Source organism: Amphiura filiformis, chromosome 5 (genome assembly GCF_039555335.1).
Source record: "Amphiura filiformis chromosome 5, Afil_fr2py, whole genome shotgun sequence".
Taxonomy (NCBI): domain Eukaryota; kingdom Metazoa; phylum Echinodermata; class Ophiuroidea; order Amphilepidida; family Amphiuridae; genus Amphiura; species Amphiura filiformis.
In genome coordinates this window covers 54,843,469-54,866,952 of record NC_092632.1, presented here as the reverse complement: position 1 = coordinate 54,866,952, position 23,484 = coordinate 54,843,469, and the positions used below count along the sequence as shown (strand labels likewise).

The 23,484-nt window shown below is 36.5% G+C and overlaps 1 protein-coding gene across 1 annotated transcript in view; it reads right to left on the bottom strand.

Annotated features, from left to right (window-relative positions):
- Positions 1-7,796: 7,796 nt before the first annotated feature.
- Positions 7,797-23,484, bottom strand: part of LOC140153382 (son of sevenless homolog 2-like) — a 56,801-nt gene continuing 41,113 nt past the window's right edge. The window contains 13 exon segments of the mRNA XM_072176122.1: positions 7,797-9,747; positions 9,749-9,930; positions 10,666-10,798; positions 11,632-11,748; positions 12,594-12,710; positions 13,241-13,413; positions 13,976-14,093; positions 16,206-16,298; positions 17,359-17,448; positions 19,360-19,515; positions 20,246-20,347; positions 22,108-22,264; positions 23,105-23,440. Of these exon segments, the coding sequence (XP_072032223.1) occupies positions 9,286-9,747; positions 9,749-9,930; positions 10,666-10,798; positions 11,632-11,748; positions 12,594-12,710; positions 13,241-13,413; positions 13,976-14,093; positions 16,206-16,298; positions 17,359-17,448; positions 19,360-19,515; positions 20,246-20,347; positions 22,108-22,264; positions 23,105-23,440 (2,236 nt within the window). The 3' untranslated portion in view covers positions 7,797-9,285.

Genomic DNA, 23,484 nt, shown 5'->3' with positions numbered 1-23,484 from the left:
CACAGAGATAAAATGTTGCTACAGCTTTATAATCATTTATAAATATGATCCGATCTGAGTTCAGCCAATGTTTTCAACATCTCCAGTATATTTTTCCCAGTTTAACCATTTGACTAAAAATCACAGTAATATTAATAATTAATATTAATGCATTGATCTTATAACATGAGTCAAGGAAGCCACTAATCTCATTTATATATCCTAATTTAATTTTGAAAAAAAAACCAACAAAAAAGCATTGATTATTACAAAAATATTATGATTCTAAAGTTGATGCTGATATATTTAGAAACAATGCCTTTCTGCAAGGTAATAATGTGCCCACACTAGATGATGAAGAGATGTCAAAATGTGAAGGGAATTCTTAGTAAGGCAGAATGTCAAAAAATAAAAGCCCAGGTAATGATGGGTTATCATGTGAATGGTATCTTCAGCGGTGTGATTCAAAGCTTGTGAAATATCCAGAAAATAGTTTTAAAAATCCAGAAAAACAGCGCAAAATTGGGCAAAAATACCTTAAAACAGGCTGAAAATCAATAAAATTGCATAAATTTTGGCCACACAAAATCTGGAAAAATATTTTGGAACAGAATCGACCTTTTCAAACCCGATTCATTCCAGGCATCATAACCACAATGAACTTTCGTATGGTCAATTGTGTATGAGAGAGGTACTTTTGCCAAGGATACACAATGTACAATCAGCGTGTGGTGGTATGTCTTGTTTAAGAGACTGACTTGTGGAAGAGGGGATGCATATTTGTACGTTCTGCAAAAAGGAAACAAAATATATTTCCCCTTGCAATATGTACATTTCAAATGAATATAAAAAAGTTTAGGTTAAAAATGGAGAGGAAAAAAAACTTCCGATACCGGGTTTTGAACCGGGTACCTCGAGGGTAACAGCATAATGCGCTAACCAGAGGTGTAAGTCTTCCGGAAATTCCCGGAATTCCGGAAATGTGGCCAATTTAATTTTTTTTTTTTTTACATTTGCGGGATGGGAACATAAATTCGTCATAAAAAGAGCAAAAAAATTTTTTTGAGGGGGGTGATACCCTGCAGCCTATTCCCCGGACAAGCCCCGTGCACTTCCGGAAATTTGGCGAGGTGCTCGCCTTTGGCTCGCATGTTTTTCAGGGAGTGGATCGTTACCTCGCTTACACCTCTGGCTAACTAATTGAGCTATTTCGCCCACGATGTCCATCGTGGAATTTAATTATTAAATACGCCGCACAGTCTCCTCAGCAGTTAGTGTGGTTCGCTTTTTTCACAGAATGTGTATAACGCGAAACCAAAGTAGCTGTTGAGGAGACTGTTGATTCGCAATTAATTCCCTGCCCAGAAATCCGAAGTAATTTTTTGTATTTACAAACTGGTAGCCTGTAAAAACCGCTGTGTTTCATGATTTCTCCGGAAATACATCGACTTGGGAGCGTCAAATTTCAGGATAGTAATGAGAAAAATAGCATCTATTATGTGATACCAAAACCTCATCAACAATGAAAAAAATCGGGGGATGATGCTGTCGATCGGGTTACGGACCTTTAATAAGCTGTATTTTCGCTGAAAAGGGTACCGTGGTTGGATTTATGACAATCCTGTCTGCCAATTTGACCTAGCTTACTGAATAATACCACTGTTTCCCAAACTTTTCAGATCTTGATTTGAAATGGTCCATTGGTACATACCTGTTTTGAACAATGGTTTAAAAAGGTGAAATGTCATCTTCCCAAGAACGATATTACATTGATAGAAAAAGAGGGTCAAGATAGACGTCAGTGAGGGTAGAATGTATCATTCTTAAGTTGGTTCACATTAACCACAGTGGTTTTGTTAAAGGGAAATATATAGGAGAATCTATTCATACTATACAAGATATTATGGATTATACTATGTACAAAAATGTTCCTGGATTATTATTATTATGTTTAGATTTTGAAAAAGCCTATGATTCACTTGGAATTTTGTATTTGAGGCCCTGAAAAGTAGGAACTTTGGTCCAGATTTGGTAAATTATGTGAAAGCATTATACACATATATTAGTAGTTGTATTTTAAATAATGGGCTTATGTCGATGTCGCAATATTTTTCTGAAAAAAGGTGTGCTTCAACTATTCATCTTAGCCCTCAGTATTATTATGTTCTATACGGAAAAATTCGTCTATATCTGGTATTTTGGTTAATGATATAGAATTCAAATTGGTTCAATATGCTGATGACACTACGGTCCAATTTCTCAAAGCTTAGCTTGTGGTCAGGCTTCCTATGCCCGCAGGCTAACCCTACCAATGTGGATCCATTTTATTAATTTAATTTCTAGGTGATGTATGATGTGAAATTGTAAGCACTGGTATATAGGACTAATAAGTTGTGCAGTTGACCAGGCAAACTTGTTGGAGAGTTGTACACAATATACCTACAATGTATTGCAATAATCTAAATCATGTTGATCCCATCATGCAGTGGGACTTTACATAATATTGTGCAAAATGTAAACACCATCTGCACATGAAGGTCGCCTCAATCAATTTGCATTGTGGGATATGGTGCTGTCAATCCCATGTCCAGCCACTAGCCTGCCCTCATAAATGTAATACCACTAGATTAAATTGACATAATAGGTGATAAACTGGACATATTCAACATGATTCCTTTACCTTAAATAAACATGGTATAGGTCTGAATATAGAAAAATACCTCAATTTGGCTCATTATTTTCTCCACTACTTTTCACTGTCCATATGATATTGTGTTTATGCTACTGTCATTACCTTATAATAAAGCATTCAAAATCCCAAAATACACATTTGTTTTGAAAGACAAAGGTACAAACTTGTATTTGTCAAAAGTAAATGTCATGCTTGAGTGGAGATACATACTGGTTGCGGAACTTACTGTCCTCCCCTCATATGTATGAAGGTACAATCATAGGCATATATGATAGAAATTTGATGGTAAAATTGGTGCAATATACTGAGTGAAGAAGGCAAGTGGTTGTAGCGATGCTCTTCTCTGGTTAGGCACCTGTATGCTTCAATTAACTCAAACAACCTTCTTGTAGTCCAGATATGGCTTCCATTTATTGAAAGCATTTTACAATTTTAAGTCATCCTTTCATGTATCACATTATTTAGCGCTCAATGTTAATGAATATTCACTGAAGAGTGGCTGATGGCGCATTCAGAAAACTTCTATTTTGCTGGTGTAGAGTGAGCCTTAGGGTTTACACTGGCCATGTGTAAAAGTTAGATGAAAATAATTTGGCTTGAAAATTTTGAAGTACCGTGTTCTATGAACTATGGATAGATATAGACTGCCCCTCGTACCTCATTGGTGTAGACTCATCTGGTCTAATAGTCCAGGGCTGCGTCCCAGGACGGAAATATTATTTGTAATCAGCTTTTTCGCCACAAAATTTTGGACGAATCTCTTTTAAATCTCCCAGCCTGCCTGTTAATGCCAATATACTATTTCAAAGGCCTAATACATGCATATCTAGAAACATTATACTCTAGAAACTTTATTTGAAAAATACAATACAGGCATTGTATTCAAGATCCTTTGCTGTGAAGTTTGCAAATCAGCTTTTCCACATTCCACAAAAATGGACCAACTAGAACTACAAAGGGATTTATCTAATTGAAATGGCCACCTATCTTATTTGGTGAATTTAATAACCATGTAAAATTTGGGACATTTTTGCATATACTGAGGGGGTATCCAAAAGTTTTTGACATCACCCAGAAGTGAAAGAGCTATACCGATGAAATTTTGTCAGTGTAATCACTGGTCCTTATGTACATTATGGTCCAAAAATGGTCTCATAAGTATGTTTACTTTCTTTATAGGTGGTGCTAGATGGGAAGTAGGTGCATAACCTGCAATATGGTGAAAATTGAGGCACGCAGCGTGATTAAGTTCTTGCATTTGAAGGGTTAGGCCTACAATGCTCAGAAAATCTATGATGAAATGAAAGCAATCTACGGTGATGATTGCCCATCATATGGCACTATTGCTTTTTGAAAAAGGAATTTCCAAACTGGCCACATGTCCCTCACAGATGAGCCAAGAAGTGGACATCCATCACTTACGGATGATGCGGCCACAGTGAAAAAACTCAAGAAAGTGGAGGATCTTATCATGAAAAGGTTATGCACCTACTTCCCATCTAGCGCCACTTGTGAAGAAAGTAAACATACTTATGTGACCATTTTTGGACCATAATGTACATAAGGACCAGTGATTACACTGACCAAATTTTATTGGTATAGCTCTTTCACTTCTGCGTGATGTCAAAAACTTTTGGATACCCCCTCGTATATAGCTCAAAATTGCATCTAGAAATTGGCCTCAAATGAACAGGTCACATATTGTACTAAACGATGGTGAAAATAAGGAACAAAATAAAGATGTTTGCTTTCTTGGCGCCAAATCTGCTGGTTTGTCTTGTTTAAAACATTGATATAATTGTTAAAAAACAAGGCGGATACCCTGCCTGTCGCAGTCACAGGGAGGGTTTTGATGGAAATAGAAGGCGGTTCTCAAACCACTGGGCCTCCTGCAATAGTAATTGCAATAAATAGGCCTAAGGTAGAACATACTATCGTAATATCCCCTCTTTATGGCTGAAGCCATGGGGATAAAACACAATGAGTGGGAAGAACAATGAGTATCATTTCAATGCAAACTCAGCTGCGTGAAACACATGTTTCAGTATCCTTTGGGTCTTTTTATTTATTTATTTTTTTGGAAGAGAGCAGACAAGGCAACTATTTGATTATATTTCTTCCTTTTCATACTGTGAAAATTTCAGAAAAATAGCGAGGGTCATTTTAAAGAAATTGGCCTTTATATTATTAAAAATGGACTCACTCCCCATAGAATAACATGTAAACAACCGGTATAGAAAAACAGACTTCAAATAAAAATGCACTTTTTTTTTTTTTTGCCCGAGATCCAACAAGCTAATGCAAGCGATGCTCTTCAGAATTAGGGTATCAAATGTCCAGGCAAACCAGGGTGGAAAGCTTGAGCAACAATTACAAATACTGGTGGCTGCATAAACATGATGCTCATATCTCTGAAACAGGAAGCCCCGCTTGGCCAGTTTGCCACAGAAGAACTGACTTACACCTGTTACTTTGATGACAGACAGAACAGAATTTACATGGATAAATTTTAACCTTGACTAATTCCCTAAGGAACTTGAACCAAAAGTGGAGCTTTTTCATCCATATACAACTAGCTACTGCTTATTGACATATCCCCTTTGCTGCTGGTTTTGTTACAATAAAACATTCTGTAAGAATTCTTATTTTACAGTCTTCACTTTTAGCTAGTTTACTTTCCATTTGATACAAGTGTGGTCTTTCATATTTGGTTGCAACAGCAAAATGCTACAATTATGGTTTATGTGACAATCAGTGACAGCTAAAATTGAGTTGCTATTAGACCAAACTAAAATATATTCTTCCATCCATGATTAATATGTTGACTTAATGGAAAGTACGTACATTGCATTATTACACAATTATTAGGCTGGTATCGTACAAATATAACATGATTGCAACAGTCAAGATTGTTATATCCCCCAAAGGCCAAATAAAAATGATAGTTTGCTTCTCCACAACTTCTTAAAAAATTTTTAAAATATTTTTTCTTAAAGGTCATAGCCAAAACATCAATTGTATGCCTTTAATTAGCTTAATTAGCATGCGAAGTGCGGTAGTGAGGAACAAACAGCCGACCACATCATCTCATCCTGTCATCTCCATAGACCACTGAATGGTATCTCTGGCCTGATTGAAGTCGATGAAGCCACCAGGGACTGGTTGATGCGTACTGGGCTTGAAATTTAATGTTTTGGCTTTTATATCTTGTTTCTTCCTGACATACGCAAGAAGAAGCAGCTTAATAAATAGCCCAAATAGTTACGAATTGGGATATTTCTCTACTGTATACCACTTCACTCATGTTTTTAAATCAGTTTAGAAGTGTGCAGAAACTGTAAAAAACCTTTTTTTTTTTCCAAATTAGGGTCGGTCGGTGGAGGACAAGCAAACAATCTTTTTTTTTATGACCTAAATGTGCAACAGAATGTTCCAATCACCTGAGTGATTATGACCACTGCACTAGTAAGAAACACTTCCTATTTGTTTTATATAACACATACACACATTCTCAACCTTCAGCTTTGCAGCGCTTAACTTCTCTGTGTGTACAGATCAAGGACTAGAATTTGAATCCATGATTATCGCAAGTACATTTGCTTTCAAAATCAAAATTGATTCTAAATGTTTACAAATCAACAAAATACCAAATTTATTTTAAAAATAGTATCTCAAGAACTAAATAACCTGTGTGGTTTGCACCATAATATGTGATAATTCATTGCCATTTTTTCATGTCTTTTATGCAAAAGTACAAGTGCCATCTAATTTGCAAAATTAATTTCTAGACAAAAACGCAAATATGAATATTGTCTAAAAATGCCCCAATGTATTTCTCAGCAATAAAACGAAGGTGGAAGGTTCAGATTTGGTAGATATGTTAAAAATAACATTCTACAGCCCTTTTTTGCAATTTGTACATCGGTTCTGAAAAATTGTGTTTTTTACCTTTCAATTTTTTTCAATTTTTTTGGTTAAAATTAGCCAGAATTAAACTTTCCCGGTTAAAAATGGCCATTTACATGTACAAATCTGAAAAAAGGGGCTCTTTTATGACCAGTAGTATTATAGAAAATCCGACAAAAAAATTTTGTTTAATTTAGATTGGGAATAAATGAACCCAAAATCAAATATGGCCACCATTATTAATGCAAAAGAAATGACCTTGAACTTAGCATATTTTCATTCTGACAAGTCGTCCAAAATACTTTCATATCCTAAAATGGTACAGAGATATAATGTAAAATGTAGATTTTTGTTGTTACGGTAGACCGGCACCTTAATCAAACAAACAAAAACAACACACTACTGTCAACTATGACACCAAATGACCCGTACATGCAGTTGCATCAATCTATAAAAAAGCATTTTGGGTAATTTTGAAAGTAACTTCAAATGACTTGGACCTGTGACCTTTGACCTACAAGATAGTTTCTGACCCCATATTCCGGAGAACCTCTGAGAAACTCTCACCCAAGGATCACTGTAGTAAGTTCAAAATACATTGAATTCTGTGGACAAAGCATTTTGAGCAATTTTTCTAAATGACCTACAGCATAGCTTACATAATACCTCAATACTCTTGGACACTTGTGTTTTGTGTTTCATGGACAGAGGCCTCAGACTTTGGAAGTGGGATCAATTTTAAAAACTTAAACATATCTCCATGAACATTCATCATACCACCCACCTTAAATGCATGTTAACTTGTGTTACAATCCTGCAGTATGATTTACCCTCTTGAAGCACTTCATGTTTGTTCACTGTGAAACCATATAGACCACTTGACATGTGGCATCATTGCCCGGCAGTATGCGCACAAATTATGGCAATTTCCATTGTTCTTTGCCCTGCAGTGTGCATGCGCATCATAGTTTGCTCAGGGCATTTTAAATCGCCCACCACATTTCATATAGTACAAGAAAGCCATTGATCAGTGTAGCGGTTCATTCAAGCATATCGATAGACCAGTCCATTGCCTTTGTTGATAAACAATGATGTCAAGTGGTCTATATAATATCTCAATCTTCAGTTTTTATTATAACTTGTACTACGACCCTTAGTTATTGAACAGTACAACTTATCAATTGTCCTTCATCAGGTGTCTTACCTAATTTTTTTTTAACGAAAATATTGTGTTAATGTTCCACCAAAATTTGAAACCAAACCAGGGTGTGTTGCATGCAAGTTAACTTGTAAAGCGCATGTAAGATGTGAGGGATTACAATCGTATTATGAAATGATTAACTCCCTGAGCACTACCTGTCGATCTAACATTGCCTCTGATTGGTCAATTACATGATATCTTCACTTTAATCACCAATCAGAATGGAGCTTTGCAAATAATTCATTCCAATTTTTTTGCGTGGTGAAATTATTCTAACAATGTTGCTGATCGGTCCAATTGATAATGAAAACTTCTTTTTGGCCAATCAGCAGGTAGTTCTCATGGGGTTAAGGTGAGGTAGCTGGGTAACATGATTGTGTCATCAGCAGTGAATGATGGATGACAATGCTCCTCATTAGCCCCCGGCATTAGCCTGCTAGTTTGTAGCATGATTGTAATGTAAGTAAGTTTAGATAATCATATCTGTGACCACATTTCATCATTCTTTCATGTTGGTGAAATGAGCAACAATGTGAAGCATGAAATTGAATATATTGTAATAATTATAATATATAATAATTATATAGGCATATATTACAGATTTCATGCAATGGCCTTGTTTTACTTGTTTAATTTATATTAATCAAGTGTGACTACAATTTTTTTGATACATTACTATGATTAAGTTATGAAAAAAACTCATAACTGTACGACACAAATACCTCACATATTACCATGGCCTTACAATGTTTGCAACCTTTACCACGCTTACATTGGGCAAAAGTTGTTTTCAATTAGCAAAAATTAATTAATTATTGTAGTGGGCGTTCACACTGAATTTAATTGATTTTGAATTCAGTGAATTCAATTGATTTTGAATTCACTGAATTCAATTGATTTTGAATTCATATTTAGGAACGTATGGATCACACCATATATAAACACGATTCAACAACATGTTTGTTTACATTAGCAAGAAGTTGTAATTAATGACGACTTATCCAAATCACTTCCAATGAATGATGACCCAGGTCATCATTGGAATTACAACCTTTTGAATTAAGATCGATTATGACTGTACCTGTTCACAATTCTAATACAAATGAAGTCGCATACGATTTTAGCGAAATTGATTACGACTTTTGCCCAGTGTAAAGGGGTACTACAGTGTGTACCTATCGCATCAAGTCTGTCCACTCGTAGTATATCGTCAGTTGTTTGTCAACATTACCATTTTCATTTTATTCCTGTTGGTTGATTGAGCAGTTACCACTGGACAATTTGAAGAACAAATGATGCATAGGACCAGGCCATGATTAACAAAATCTTTCCAAGATGATCTTGAAGAGTGCCATCAGGAGAGAAAATCTCTGAATTACAGCGTCACTTTCCTCTGCATATACTAGGGGTCACTGATGCATCCTGGGACATTGAAATAAACTACCATCATCACATGGTGCTACTGGAAGCATTGTAGTACAAAACACACAAAAAAACTTGACTTCTGCTAAAGGAATTCTTCTGTAGACAACTGACTTGGAGGAGGTTGTGGAGTCCTTGGAGGCCTGCATGGAGGCGGCCTTGTTGGAGGAGGAGGGAGTTGTGGGGGCACTTGAGATAAATTATATGTAGGTGATGCCGGTGATGCATTATGTATAGGCGGAGTCATTTTACCAGTAAATGCAAAGGAATGGTTGGTAGTTGGTGATGGTGTCTGAGGCACCCATAGTGGTTCATGTGGTGGATTGTACTGAATTGGCGGAGGCGCTTCTCTTCTTGATGAAATGGAGGAAGACAAGCCAGAGGAGATTCGCCTATGATCCAGAGGCTGCAGAGGCTGCAGCGGCGTCGGTGGCTGCGCTCTTTGCTTGTAAGTTCTTGGTGGTACCATAGGTACCGGTATACTACCATTTACATTACTGGTTAGTCTACTTGGTTCTAACAATTGTATAAGATTATTACTAGAGTTAACGTCTGGGTGGCAATGGAGGCTTATGCTGATATGACTTGGGAGGAAGAGTTGGTGGAGGTTCTGATGATGAGTCTAGTCTTGTTGGGGAGCTGCTTTCTCTTCTCGAAATGCGTGGCGGGACTGGAGGAGGTTGTAGAGTTGATTCTGCTAACTCACTAGGATTGTTTGGTGTTGAATTACCTAAGCAAAATAAAACAAACAAATATTTGTATTAGTGAAGAAACCTAATATGCCAAAACATGTACTCATTCGGCAATAATACTATCATTTTTATCAGTCTAATGTAAGTGATCAATTTGAGATGTGCATCAACTTCAAGATTTAAATCTCATATCAAGCATCATGTTTATCCTCCCTCAGGGTACACCTAACCTTCAGGTCTTTTGGTGGCTTAGCAAGAACTTCTTTATCAAACTGACTTTATGCATATTAGAGAGAATCTGTCATGTAATTCCAAAATGATTCTTGCAGGTGTTGTGATTCTTGCATTTAGGCAAAAAAATGAAGCAAATAATGTTCCCACATTTTGACACATATTAAAAGATTCACAGCATTTGAGCTGAAAGTGCATTATTTGAATTTGTTACAACTTGTAAAAATCAAACAAGTGTTGCTTTTCACACTGCAAATGCAAATTTCAAAAACTATTTAACCCCATGAGAACTACCTGCTGATTGGCCAAAAAGAATTTTTCATTATCAATTGGACCAATCAGCAACATTGTTAGAATAATTTCACCTTTAATTTGCCTATTGGGTGCCTGCATCTAAGCTTTTTTCTCAAAAGGAATCATATTGATAGGTTGGAAAAAAGGAAAAAGGTCAACAAGCTTGAGCCTGCCTTGTTTCATTCTCTTTTTCAGCAAAATAGGGAGAAAGAAGACAGACACTCCAAAACACTACAAAAGTATCTTACTTGTAAATTCAACATTAGCAAAGACACTGCTATCACTGAAGATGGATAGCGCAGATGGTGTGGTTGGTGTGCGTGGCGATGGAGGGGTTGCACTCACAGTCTTAGATGACATTTCATCGTCATGAGATCGTTGCTGTAAAGACATAAAATGTATATGAAGAGCTTAGTTTCAAAACCCCTTACATCCACTTGCCCAATTTTGAGAACACATCAAAAAATCATCAAAATAATCACTGATATAAGGTGTTTTTCAACAAAAGCAGTTTTTGGCAGGATGCTCATCCTACCCAAGCATCCCACCAAAAACTGCTTTTGTTGCAAACCCCCATATATCAGTGATTTTTTTTGATGTGTTTTCAAAATGGGCAAGTGGATGTAAGGGGTTTTGAAACTAAGCTCTTCATATGTATGTAATAAAAACTTTTAAGCGCATAACTCCACCTAAAAATTAAGAGAAAAAACAAGTAGATTGATTATATAGAAAGAACTTCAAAAAGACATGCTCAGCGTCAGAGGCTGTTTTCAAAACAGTACTACTACAGCCATACACAAGAAACCACATACAAATGGTACAGATAAGATGTGTTGAAAGTGAAAGGCTGCTGCTTGGAGGAAGTGATCTGATTCTGATATTCACCATAAACAGCAGCGCTCTCTGCTTTGTACAGTACCATTTATAAATGCTTGAAATAATTAAATAACAATAACTTAAAAGGACATATACCTCCACCATCAGTTTAAAAACATTTAAAAATGCATTTGAAGAAAGAAAATAAGGAAGAATTTGGATGTTCATAGTAAATCATGCAGCTTCACCAGCTGATCAAAAACTTTGTACAGGTGGTTTTTAAATGCACTGACACTATCACTGGTAATACATTTGAAGGGGATCTTGACAATCTGGATTGATTCAGATAAAGACCAGGTGTGAATATCCTATGTGAGTGAGACTCATTTGATAGTTACCTGATACCCTGGTGATCTTAATTCACTACTCGTCTGTCCTCTACCTGCAAACGACATGTGGCGACCACCTGAAGGCTTGATGCCGGGTGACTTGATGGAGTAATCAAACTTCCTTGCCTGCAATTAAATTAGCAATGTATGTATGAGTTGTCAAGAAAAAATCTATATTACAGTTCTAAATTGAAAAAGGTATTAACCCACTATTTTGATCAGCTGTAATTGGCTGAAATTATTAGGGTTTTGCCACTATGCCGAAAAGTAGACCCACGTTAAGAGTGATATAGTTGATCTGCTTGGTGTATATTTTGCGTGTTAAAGAAAGCAGACAAAGTATAGGACTTCAATTAAAAATTTGTAAAATAAGGACGAATTTGGATGTTCATAGTAAATCATGCAGCTTCACCAGCTGATTAAAAAAGGTCCACTTTTTAGCAATTTGACTTGTCAAGATATGGCAGACTATTTGGAAGTACCTGTAATAATAAATAAATAAATAAATTTTGGATTTATAAAGCGCCTTTCTCCAGATCTTAGAGGACTCAAAGCGCTGTAATTTCGCTGCAATGGTGAATCATCACAATCAGATCGCATCAACTAGGTTGCTGCCGAGCAGCGCACACCTATCCGCATTTAGATTGTAACATCCACCAATTATCTGTGCAGCTCCCAAATTCCATTGGGTGAAGGAAGTTTTTGATAACCAAACAACTAATCACCGATTTTTGCGATACAGGAGGAAACCGGAGATCCCGGAGAAAACCTGCGAGAGCGAGCATGGAATCGGGATAAACCAAGTGCACATGAGTCCTTGGGCGCGCCCGGGCTTGAACCCGGGACCTCAGTGGTGCAAAGCGAGGGAACTACCGCTGCGCTAACTCGCCCTCCCCTGTAGCTCAATTGTGCAGGGAATTAAGGCTCCCTATGGCAACAGTGAAGGTGAATGACAGGCAGCTCATACTTACAAATTTGGGTGGTGATTTACAGTTCCTTGGCTCTACTTCTAGTGACTTGTCATACAGATAGTCTGTGAAGTCTTTGTCTGATAATGTACCAAGTGGGTTCAGATTCTCAAAATATTTCTGCAATAAAAAAAGATTAACATCATGTGACTCAGAACCCTATGCAATCTTAAAGAGTATCATGTTAAACTGGTTGAGGTTGTGCACAAGGCCAAGGTTGACTTCTGTCTGCCATCGGAAGCTTTCAAGATCAAGCAAACTTGAAAGATAATATGATTAACCATTTGGTGAATATACCAAGTTATTGATAAACAAGCCACAAATTTGTTCATGTTGGACTCCAACAGTTAATTTTTTATTTCTTCCCTGGTCAAGGTATGCGCTAGAGATCGGCGATCGCGTGGAAGTGGCGAGGTCTCCTCCCCTTGTACGCGCCGACGATCAAGGGGTAAACCGTCTTGTAGACAAGTTGATTAGCCAATCAGCATGTTTAATGGCCTGTGTGGTTACGCTCGTATATGTGATACATACAGCACCAACTACGAAAGAAATAACAAAGTAACTGTAATTTCCAGTTAGTATTATTGACTTAAAAACATGGGCTCTTAATGCTATCACACAGTAATTTGATAATCTACCAGCTGACTTACCCTTATGTCTGGTTCCTGCCCCAGGCAATATGGTTGGTTCTGGTACTGTTGTATTTCCCCTGTAATCTCGGCCACTTTCCTTCTCTTGCTGAAATTAATCAGACCTTCACTATATCTCACCAAGAAGTCTGGGTTGCCTTGTTCAATGAATAAGATGTTGGACAGGTAATTGCCTGCAAAGCAATACAAACAAATTACATTAGCTCAACCCAAGGGCCATATCCGTTGAAAAAAATCTGTATCCGTTTTAGAAAAATCACTATGTACATGTATATATTACAACCATATCACTTGGATCAATGGCCGGTGGCACAAATGTCATATTATCAACTCGATGTTAATAGTCATACAAAGATCATTATAGCTAAAAATGCAATTTCCTGTTATTTTTACAAGAAATGTTTCTCTTTCCATATATTACATAGCACAATGATGTTACTTGCATCACCTGTATCCAAACGTATATACCACAGAATACCAGTATACAGCCAAATACCTTCAAAATACTGTTGTTTCCGCAAATTACATAGTACAATGATGTCACTTGGTCACTAGGATCAGTGGCTGGTGTGACAAATGGCAAGTGCAGAACTTGAGGTCAAAGGTCATATAAAGGGCATTCTGAATGGCTTTGGTTAAGGTAGTGTATACTTGTATACCCAATTAGCTCCTTTTTTAAAATTTGGACAGACTGTGCCATTTTCTTTCCTCAGATTGGATTTTAACAACACTTACCCACAAAAGGCACACACGGCGGGTTGATAGAGCGTAGTTTTTCTGTGTACTTCCTATAGTGGTCTATTCCCAACTCCTGGGCTTCTTCTAATGCTTGCCTCTTTCTTGGTGATAACTCCTGGAATACCAAACAATAAACACAAGTTAACTCTCATCACACAAGATCTCCTTACCAGCAAGCCTTACACGTTTCCACAGTATAAACTAAACTTTTACCAAGTTAAGTCAACCTTGTACACTAACTGTAGTTTTGCACGCATTACATTTGACTGGTTCCTGGGGGCTTTAGGCGCCAGCCCCCGGGTCAAAGCAGGGGCGGCAAAATCGAAGGGCGGCGGGAAGAAAAAGGGCCGGCAAAAAGAGGGGTGAAAAAAAAAAAAAATTAGTAAAGAAAAAAGGGCGGAAAATGTGAAAAAATTGTACTATACATCAAAATGTGTTGCTTTTAGGGCCGTAGCGCCTATAAATCCATGTAAAAAAAAAAAAATTGGGGCAACCTTTTCGGGCTGTTGAGGAAGGGGCGGCAAAATCTGCTTTTCTTCAGCCCCCCCGGGGAAGGGGCGGCCACGGTACGCCACTGATAGGATAGTGTTTCACATTGTCATGGAACATGGCAACAAGCTTGTTGATGTACGATGATGCCATCAATAACAAATTTGCTGCTGCTGTCCATGGTACGAAGAACAAAAACAATTTTCACCTTGATCAATTTCTTGCCTATAAATCATGTTCTGCATAAATTAAGGTTACACGAAGAAGCGATAAAAAACGATAAAAGACGTATAAAGTTGTTCTCTAAAACCGCGTTTCTCAGCAATCAAATATCGCAGTGAGTCAAATGTTGGTGCATGGATGTATCTTTACATTATTTTTGTGTGTTTGTACAAATTTTTATAATCCGTTTGAAAATCCTTCGTTTAAATCATTTTTACGCACCATGTTCACAAGATCAAAAACACGCTCCATGCAGTTTTTTCAAATATTCGCTCCGTATAAAACCACGCCCGAGTGATTGTTTTCTCCTTTTTTGTATTGTACTACAAATCGACCAAAGAAATAATGTTGCCATGGGGAAGAACCAAATACAGTACCGATTAAATTTTATTAGCCCGTTTTTGGGAACAATTTTCGAGAATCTTGTACCACAAAACACTGTTATGTTACATTATCGATATCTGGATTGTGGAACGTTAATTTTGATTTCTAACTGCCTACATTATTTCTCAAAAGTATGTCGATTCCTTTACCATGAGATTGTTTATCATAAGAGCCTGGTATGCACTATTCCATAATAGTCAGTTTGAGATCAATCGATTTCACAGGTCACTCAGTAGCTCAATCGGTTAGCGCGCAGGACTAACGTTCGATTATAATACTATAGTTTTGAGCTGGAAAACTTTGGTACGTGTTCGAGTCCCTATGTGGTCCATTCCATCTATTTTATTTTTCTCTCACTTTTTTCATAATAATAATAAATTCCTTTCTTTCTAAATGCAGCGATTGATTGTTTTTCCCCTTTTTTTTCATTATATAATTCAGGAATTTTTAGGCTATACTAGTCTAATAGGCGCGCCTATGAATATATTTTTACAAATTAGATTAACAAAATATTGGTTGTTGGATTTGTTACTGTTGTTGTAGTTATTGTTGTAGGCCTATATATTGCATAATCAGGGTATAAATAGGCATACTAGGCCTATTATAGCTTATAGAAGCATTGATTTATTTCACAACAGATATCATCCAGGATAATTTTAAAAATTGAAAATTTAGAAAATCCAAAGGAAAATTGCCGAAGAGGGGTGCCCCCGATAGCCCCCCCCCCATCAGCCCATATGGGCCTATCATGGTCGCCCCTTCCCTATCCCTGCAACATACAGGACGACTCACGAGCCGCGGTTTGTCCATGGCCCTAGTTCAGATTGATACACTATTGTATGTGTGAGTTCATTCTTTTCTGTATGGCTGTTTCCATTATTAACTTACGCCCCTCTGGAATCAAGCCTTGAAAATCAATTGTATTTAACCTTAATGTTATCAAATTGTGCTAGAACAATACAAACACCAGTCTTCTGAATAAAACACATTGACAATTTGGACAGAATATGTAAAAATATAAGTGAAAAAATTGAAATATGACTTTTTCATTGTGCATAACGTGCACAATTTTATTGACGCTTGCGGGAGCTTTAAGACAAACAATTCAATAAATAAAGCCTTATACACCTACCCTGAATGTGTGTTCTAATCTATAGACGGATGAGGAATTAATGGCACTGACTACCTCTAATACACCATTGAAGTTGTTCAGTTCCTGGAACACCTACAAGAAGCAAGGCAAAGGAAAAAACATATCACAAGTTTACAAATACAAATTATCAATTATTTGAAACTGAAATGTATACTATTCCTCATTTTCTCAGTGCAAAGCACTATTATCTGTTACTATGTATTGTCTTGATTTGCAAAATAATTGCAAAATTTGACCCGAAACCGTTCTGAATGAAATTAAGTTGCATACAACATCTCTGCTTTCAAATCAACTGGTCATGGTGTTCTTGCATTTTCTTTCATGAACCTTGGAAGGTTCATACTGGTTCATATAATATGCTTTCATGCAAGAAGCAGGGTAAGCATGCTTTCATGCTATAACAAATATTCAGAATGTTGTGATTTTAATTTGCTTTTCTCTGAAGTTTGGACAAGTTTTATTTCAAAGCTATGTACAGCAAGGCTGCCTTGGCTCTCTCACTTGCAAGCAGAGACTCCCACTGTATATAGGATCAACTTCCAACATATTAATAGGTTAATAAATGAGTATCACTTGCTGGGAGTGAAATTGAACAAAATACTGCACGTGTACCGAGATGATGATGATGCATCTAATGCACAAGCCCTGAAGGGGGAAGTGCATTTGACGCATCAACATCTCAGTACAAGTGCATTATTTTGTACCAATTTCTCGAGCAACAAATGATACGCCTTTTATTAACCAATTTCATACACGACTACAAAATCCTGTGATTTTTGCTATTTTTGCAACAAATTGTCACTAAAATGTTGGAAAATATGCAAGCAAACATAAATGCATCCACCCTGAAGAAAAATGAACGCGTCTGAAAGCACTGCGAGTACTACGCTGATTGCACGCCTGTGCAATTATACAATATTTATGCACGGCTAGTAATTTACTAACGTTTGGTCTGATTGGTTCTCACTATCTAGGAGTGTATGAAAACTTGACAGCTCAAAACTTGCATTGCAATCCCTAGCCCTATTTTCTTTGCTCCCTCCGATTACGATAGCACTCAGCACTGATAATACATTTCTTGTTCCTCTTACATCTTGCTTTATTTGATTTCAAAATGAAACTCTTTCCTTACCATCATGATTTCTATGACTCTTGAAAGTACTGCCACTCTCTCTTCAAAGTTCTCAGCTTCAACAACACACTTTTCTAACCACAAAATGAACTATAAAGGAACATATGACAAAAATACAGTTTACATTATTGTGTATAATAGCTTTACTGGCTCAACAATATTTGTATAGTGCTAATTTACATGAAATTTGTATGTGTTACAATAAACTAAAACAACTGTCATCAGAATTATCATCAATTGGTTTATAAAAATACCTCTTTTGCAAAATATAAATTGGTATCACATATTTTAGTAACCACCTGATATATCGAATTTCAGTCCAGCATCCCACACCTTTGTTTAGCTAAAGATTATAAGTTAAAGCACTTAACTATTAAATGATGGCATAAGTGTCCAAACTTTAATTCTACTTTTTATATACCTATTTTTTCCACTAGGCAATGATTGAGATACAAAACACACAAGAGTTTATATGACATGATCTGGTCCATGGAGGCCAAAGGCCGCAAATTTGAAATTGAGATAAAGGCAAAAATATGGAGTAAAAAACAACAAATACACAAAACTTCATAACCTTTGAACCAAGTATGCTAGACCTTTGGTATTTTCAGAAGATGATAGCCTAATGTTTGTAGAAGGTTAAAATTACAGTAACACAATTTTTCAGAAATGCCTCCTTTTGGTTTCCATGGACCAGATCGTGTCACAAATATATAATGCATTGTTACAGCATCGGTATGCAAAGAATTTTTTTTTTTTCTTTTCTTTTTTCCCAGTGTACATTTTACAATCATAGTTTACTCAGATAAATACAGAAATTTGATTTTTATACACCAGGTTTTTTTTTTAAATATTAAACAATACATAAACAGTACCAGCACACACACACACACTCTCACGTACATATTTATATAGCATTTGTCTAGCTTTTACAATATGCAAAGAATGTTACATATTTAATCCTGTCAAAACAATTAACAGGTTTTATTCTGTTACATAATTGCTACAGATTAATATGTTAGAGACTGAAAGAGTCTTCAGAATATCTTGGCACACACACTATAATTGGACCCACTAAAGAAAAAACTAGTTGGAGACCATTTGTTTACAATAATTTGTTATGCTGATTGAAATGTCTGTATGCAGCGTATTACAGTGTGCCCTATTGTTAGTTATTCACTTTCAAATATGCAAACCTAAAAGTTAGTTCTAAGTAATAGGAAACTTTCTTTCCTGAAGACACCAAGTCCACCATGTCAACAATGCCTAGAAAAGTTGTTTTTGCCTCGTAAAAGTACCAACATTGTTCACCATTTTCTGTGATTCCTTTTTTCTGATGTGGGCACCAGATGAATCAACCTTCCTTTTACTAACCAGTTCCTTTATCTTTTACTATATGTGACATGATCGAGGGGAATGAGTCGCATGTCGACCCTGGTCAAAAATGAGTTTTGCATACGTGTCTAAAGAGGACATTTAGAGCTTTCAGAAACTGAAACCTCCATGTTGATACGACCTTTCTTTGCAAAGTTACACCAATTTATCAATGGCGGAAAATAATATAAAACAAAAGAATTTTAACACTTTCTTTGCCAATATCTCAAAATCAATATTAGCGACATCCGACTCATTTCCCTTGATTATGTCACATATGTGTACATCTATATCAAAACAATGCACTTGTCGGCTCCTACATGTGTTGTGTCTCTTTTTACATTAATAGCTAGGAATAAATACCAGACTGATTTAAAGTGGAGGTCACTTCAAATCATCTCCAAGTCACATGGTTTATGAATGTTTTCTGTATTCCTAAACCAAGTGACTTCGGGATGATTTGAAGTGGCGTCCACTTAAAATTAGTCTGGTATTTATTCCTAGCTATTATATAAAAAAGACACATGTAGCAGCCAACAAGTGCATCATTTTAATATGGATGTTCACATATTTGTTGAGTGGGCTCTGAAGCTAACAAGTATGACAGACAGGGTTTTCTGTTCTCACCATATTGGAGTGATGAATCATCTTGAGTAGATTAGGTGAGGTCTGGTTTTTGTCCTTCTTGGTCCAGACACTGCCAACAAGCTCTGATGGCTTGACTGCACGGAACAGATCAGCCTCTAGTAACGTTACCTGCCTCCCAATCTCAATGGGATGGAGCTACAAATAGAATAGTGAAGAAGCTAGTTGATAAATATGATAAAATCTATGTTAAATTGCTTTGGAATTAGGATCAACACTATACATTACACCTAACATTATCCATTGGCTGACAGAAATTTTGATAGCATGCATGCAACAAGTTAGAGACAAATATCAAAATTTGCCATCACATCATATTCCAAAATTTGGATTCTTTTGGGATTACTCCAGTACCAGTGATTATAATCTTTCTTATATAGCTCACGCAAAGATTCTTGTCACTTGATTGGTCAATTGATATTGATTATTATTGCTATTTTCAGCGACAACTGCAAACAAACTATTGCTCTGTGTGGGAATGCTGCGCAGGAATGCATTTTTCAATGTATGCCATGATCCATGTATTGCAGTCACTAAACATCCGGCTTGGAATGAGACTGTATGCACTACTATATAAACACGTGCATAGCTTCAACTTCCACACACGGTAGCCACCTGGACTCGCAAATTGCTAATTTATTTTGTTGCGCTTGTGAATTATGAAAGTAAGTGGAAGAAAACAAATATGAAATATGAGTTGTATAAAACAAATATTGGACATTTTTATTTTTTCAATCGAAAGAATATTTTCATTGGGTGAAATATGGCAAAGTCTTGTTGAATGAAACAGTCCAAACATCACCTCATGAAAGTATTCTTGTAAATTGCTCCACAGGTTAATTTACACTGCATAGTCTTCCAAACTTACTGTCATGAGGTCAAACTCATCTGGAGTTCTGGCAATATGCCATTCCAATGGGGGAGGGTCTTGATCAAATGTTATTTCCCTGATCATCTCTTCTTGTTCTCTCTGTAACAAAACAAACAACACAAAATTGGTCCATATGAAATTTGATGGGGATAAATAAATTGTTGATATGATCTGATCCTATCAGTCAACACAATTACAGTTTCTGGCAAAGAAGAACGGCAGTTGTTTTCATTTTGAGAGCGTCCACAGCGTTAACACGGAAGTGGGGTTCTGATTGGCTGATTTAATCGTCTGACAATTATAATAACAGACCGATAATTTGATTGGCCGATTACACGTCAAAACAGCGGTCAGCGCTCATTAACAGGGCGCTCGCGTCAATCTGAATCTGAAACCGAGTGTAACAGAAACACTTGTTCACTGAAAAGTATGTAACTATTCAACTAAAGACAATTTGAAATAGAAACGTAGCAAATTCTAACAATTTTACTTCCAACAAATTTCAACATTCAATAAACTGGATCAGATTAGGTCACATGTTTCTAGGTTTTGAGAAAAAATACAGTTTTTTTGTGATAAAAGCAAGTTCACAAAAGACAAGATTTTTTTGCGATATCTAAGAGCATTGTTTTGAAGTGTTGCACCGTAAAAACTCAAATTTTCAAGACCTCATTCTCCAAAAAAGCTGAAGTTTTAAAAGAAGCTACAATGATTGGCAACATAATCAATGCAGAAAAAAGTATAATCAATAGGTTTAGAACTGTGATGCACAAATGTCAGGGTTTAAATTAATACTTGCAACTCTGCACCAAGATAAAGGCTTACCTTATTTATCAGTATTACAAGAATATATCACATGTGCTATCACATTGGGGCAGTCATATGTGACCATCCAGCACAACTGAGCCCTGATTTTTGAGATATTCAACCAAAATATTCTGCTTGAAATTGGCTTTAAAATAATGTATATCATGTCTATAATACTTGACATTTAAGTAGTGAAAAATCAATAAAACAGTCAATAAATCTTTTGTTTCCTTTTGTTTATTGTGAAGTTCAATGGAGCATATCTCAATAGTGGCACTGGAGACATCCGGGCTCAGTTGTAGTGGTGGTGGATGGTCACATATGTCATAACGCACTGTGTCCTCCAAATAATTGTAATAATTTATTGTTTTTTAACATGTGGCAAGGATGTTTTGGGATTTCCCTGTGCTGACATCGAAATGCAAAACTTTGACCGAGTAAATATAGCAGTGGAAAAAAGTGACGCTGTAGTAGTAGAATTAATAGAAACTTAGCACTTCAAATATAACTTCATAACCAGTTGTAATTGTATGGGAAAAAAAATTACAATAACTCAATTTCTAATTTGATTATTGCACACTTTAACCTATGTGGGACAGACTGTGTCACAAACAGAAAATCTTAAACTAGCAAACAGGAAATAGTGTACAATAACCTTTTTGTGTAGTCATAAATAGCAAAAATGCAACACAACCCCACACAAGATTGCAACTTCTTCTTCTTCCTAATATATGTGCATACCTCAAATTGAGTATTGTCGCATGGGCTTAACGTGCACAGTTTTTTTCTTTACCTATGCACGATCCTGGAACCTAGGATTGATTGCAGATATCAGAACCGGGGATGGTCCCCCTTCTCTTTTCGAATAGCTCTGACACTTAACGTGCACAGGGTTTGACTCTTCCTGTACACGGGACCAACATCTTTACGTGACATCCGAATCACGGACGAAGCACATACACTACCTATATCTGCACATGCTAAGCAATGTATGGGGGCGATTAGAAATTCTGAAATTAAATTCTGAAATTAAATAACTGAACCTAACTTACTTTCCTCTTGATGATCTTTGTGATAGATTCCACCCATTTCCTCATGGCCTTCCCTCGTACTGACTCCAAGAATGCAATAGCTCTTTGTAACAGGTCATCATCTCTCTCAAAATCATAGAAATGCTGGTCTACCCAGTGTCGAAATACATTCAGTACTCTATCAAAGTTACAAAGACAAATTGGTTAATTGAAAATTATATGGGAATGCATGTAATGTATGTGAAAATCATAACCAAACTCAATTTGGTAAACTTTTTTTCTGAGAGACTTCCAATCCCAAAATGAAATAAAATTAACATATACGTTTAATTCAAAAGGTATTTAATGGATGATCAAACAAAATTAACTAAAGTTGCCCAATTGGAGAACTGTGGCCTTTTGCCTACTTACAAATTAGTAACCATGACTTATTCACAAAATGTGAATAATTGGTGTAATCTTGCTCAATACTATCATAAACTAGAATTACCTAATTCATAATTAAGGTGGCCCCACATCAAAGGTTTGTAAATTCAAAGTATATGCACATAAATATTTATAAATGGGCAAATGACTTGACACAAACTATACAGCACAAGAGGTGATCACTGTATCAGCCTACCAAGTAAGAAGTTCATTTGTTATTGTGTGTAAAACAAATCCAAATCAAAAACAAAACTTATCACAGATCACAAATATTCTTAACCCCAAGTTCATGTGAAGACTACAGTCTGCAGAACAAATTTCTATCCATCCACCTTCCTTCACTGGAATAATCTCTCAGAATCCATCATCAATATCACCAATCTTAAGCAGCTCAAGACAGCAATTGCTGATCATTTGTTAAAGGGGGGAAGAAAATGAATAGCAAAATCTTGTAATCTAGCTAGGCAACATAGGGGTGCCAACTAAGGGTAGAGGCGCTAATTACGTCAAATAGTGCACCATCATCTGTAACTTCAGTGAAACTACCCAAATTCTTCTTGTGAATATATCTTTCCTATCCTTATCTACTTACCTTAATTGAATAGGCTGTGCATATTCTTTCCTAAATCTCTTGAGATCTTCCCTGACAACAGGTGTACCTCTCTCCACCGCCTGTTGGTCGTCTTCGATGGCAGGTGGATCAGGAATCTCAAACCTGTCAATTAGCAACTTCTGTAACTCCTGAGGCTTACAGAAAGACCGATATGTGGTCAGAAAAGTTCTCACAAATGATGGGTCAGCATATTTGTGATATGTTAGTCTCTCTATCAATTTAAGAAGTGTACCACCTTTGATCAAGGGGACACCTGCGCGAGATTTTTGTCCTTCTTCACAGACAATGTTGTCCTCCGAGTCTTCTTCTGCATATCTGAAAGACAAGTAAATAAGAACACCAACATGTATATGCAGTTT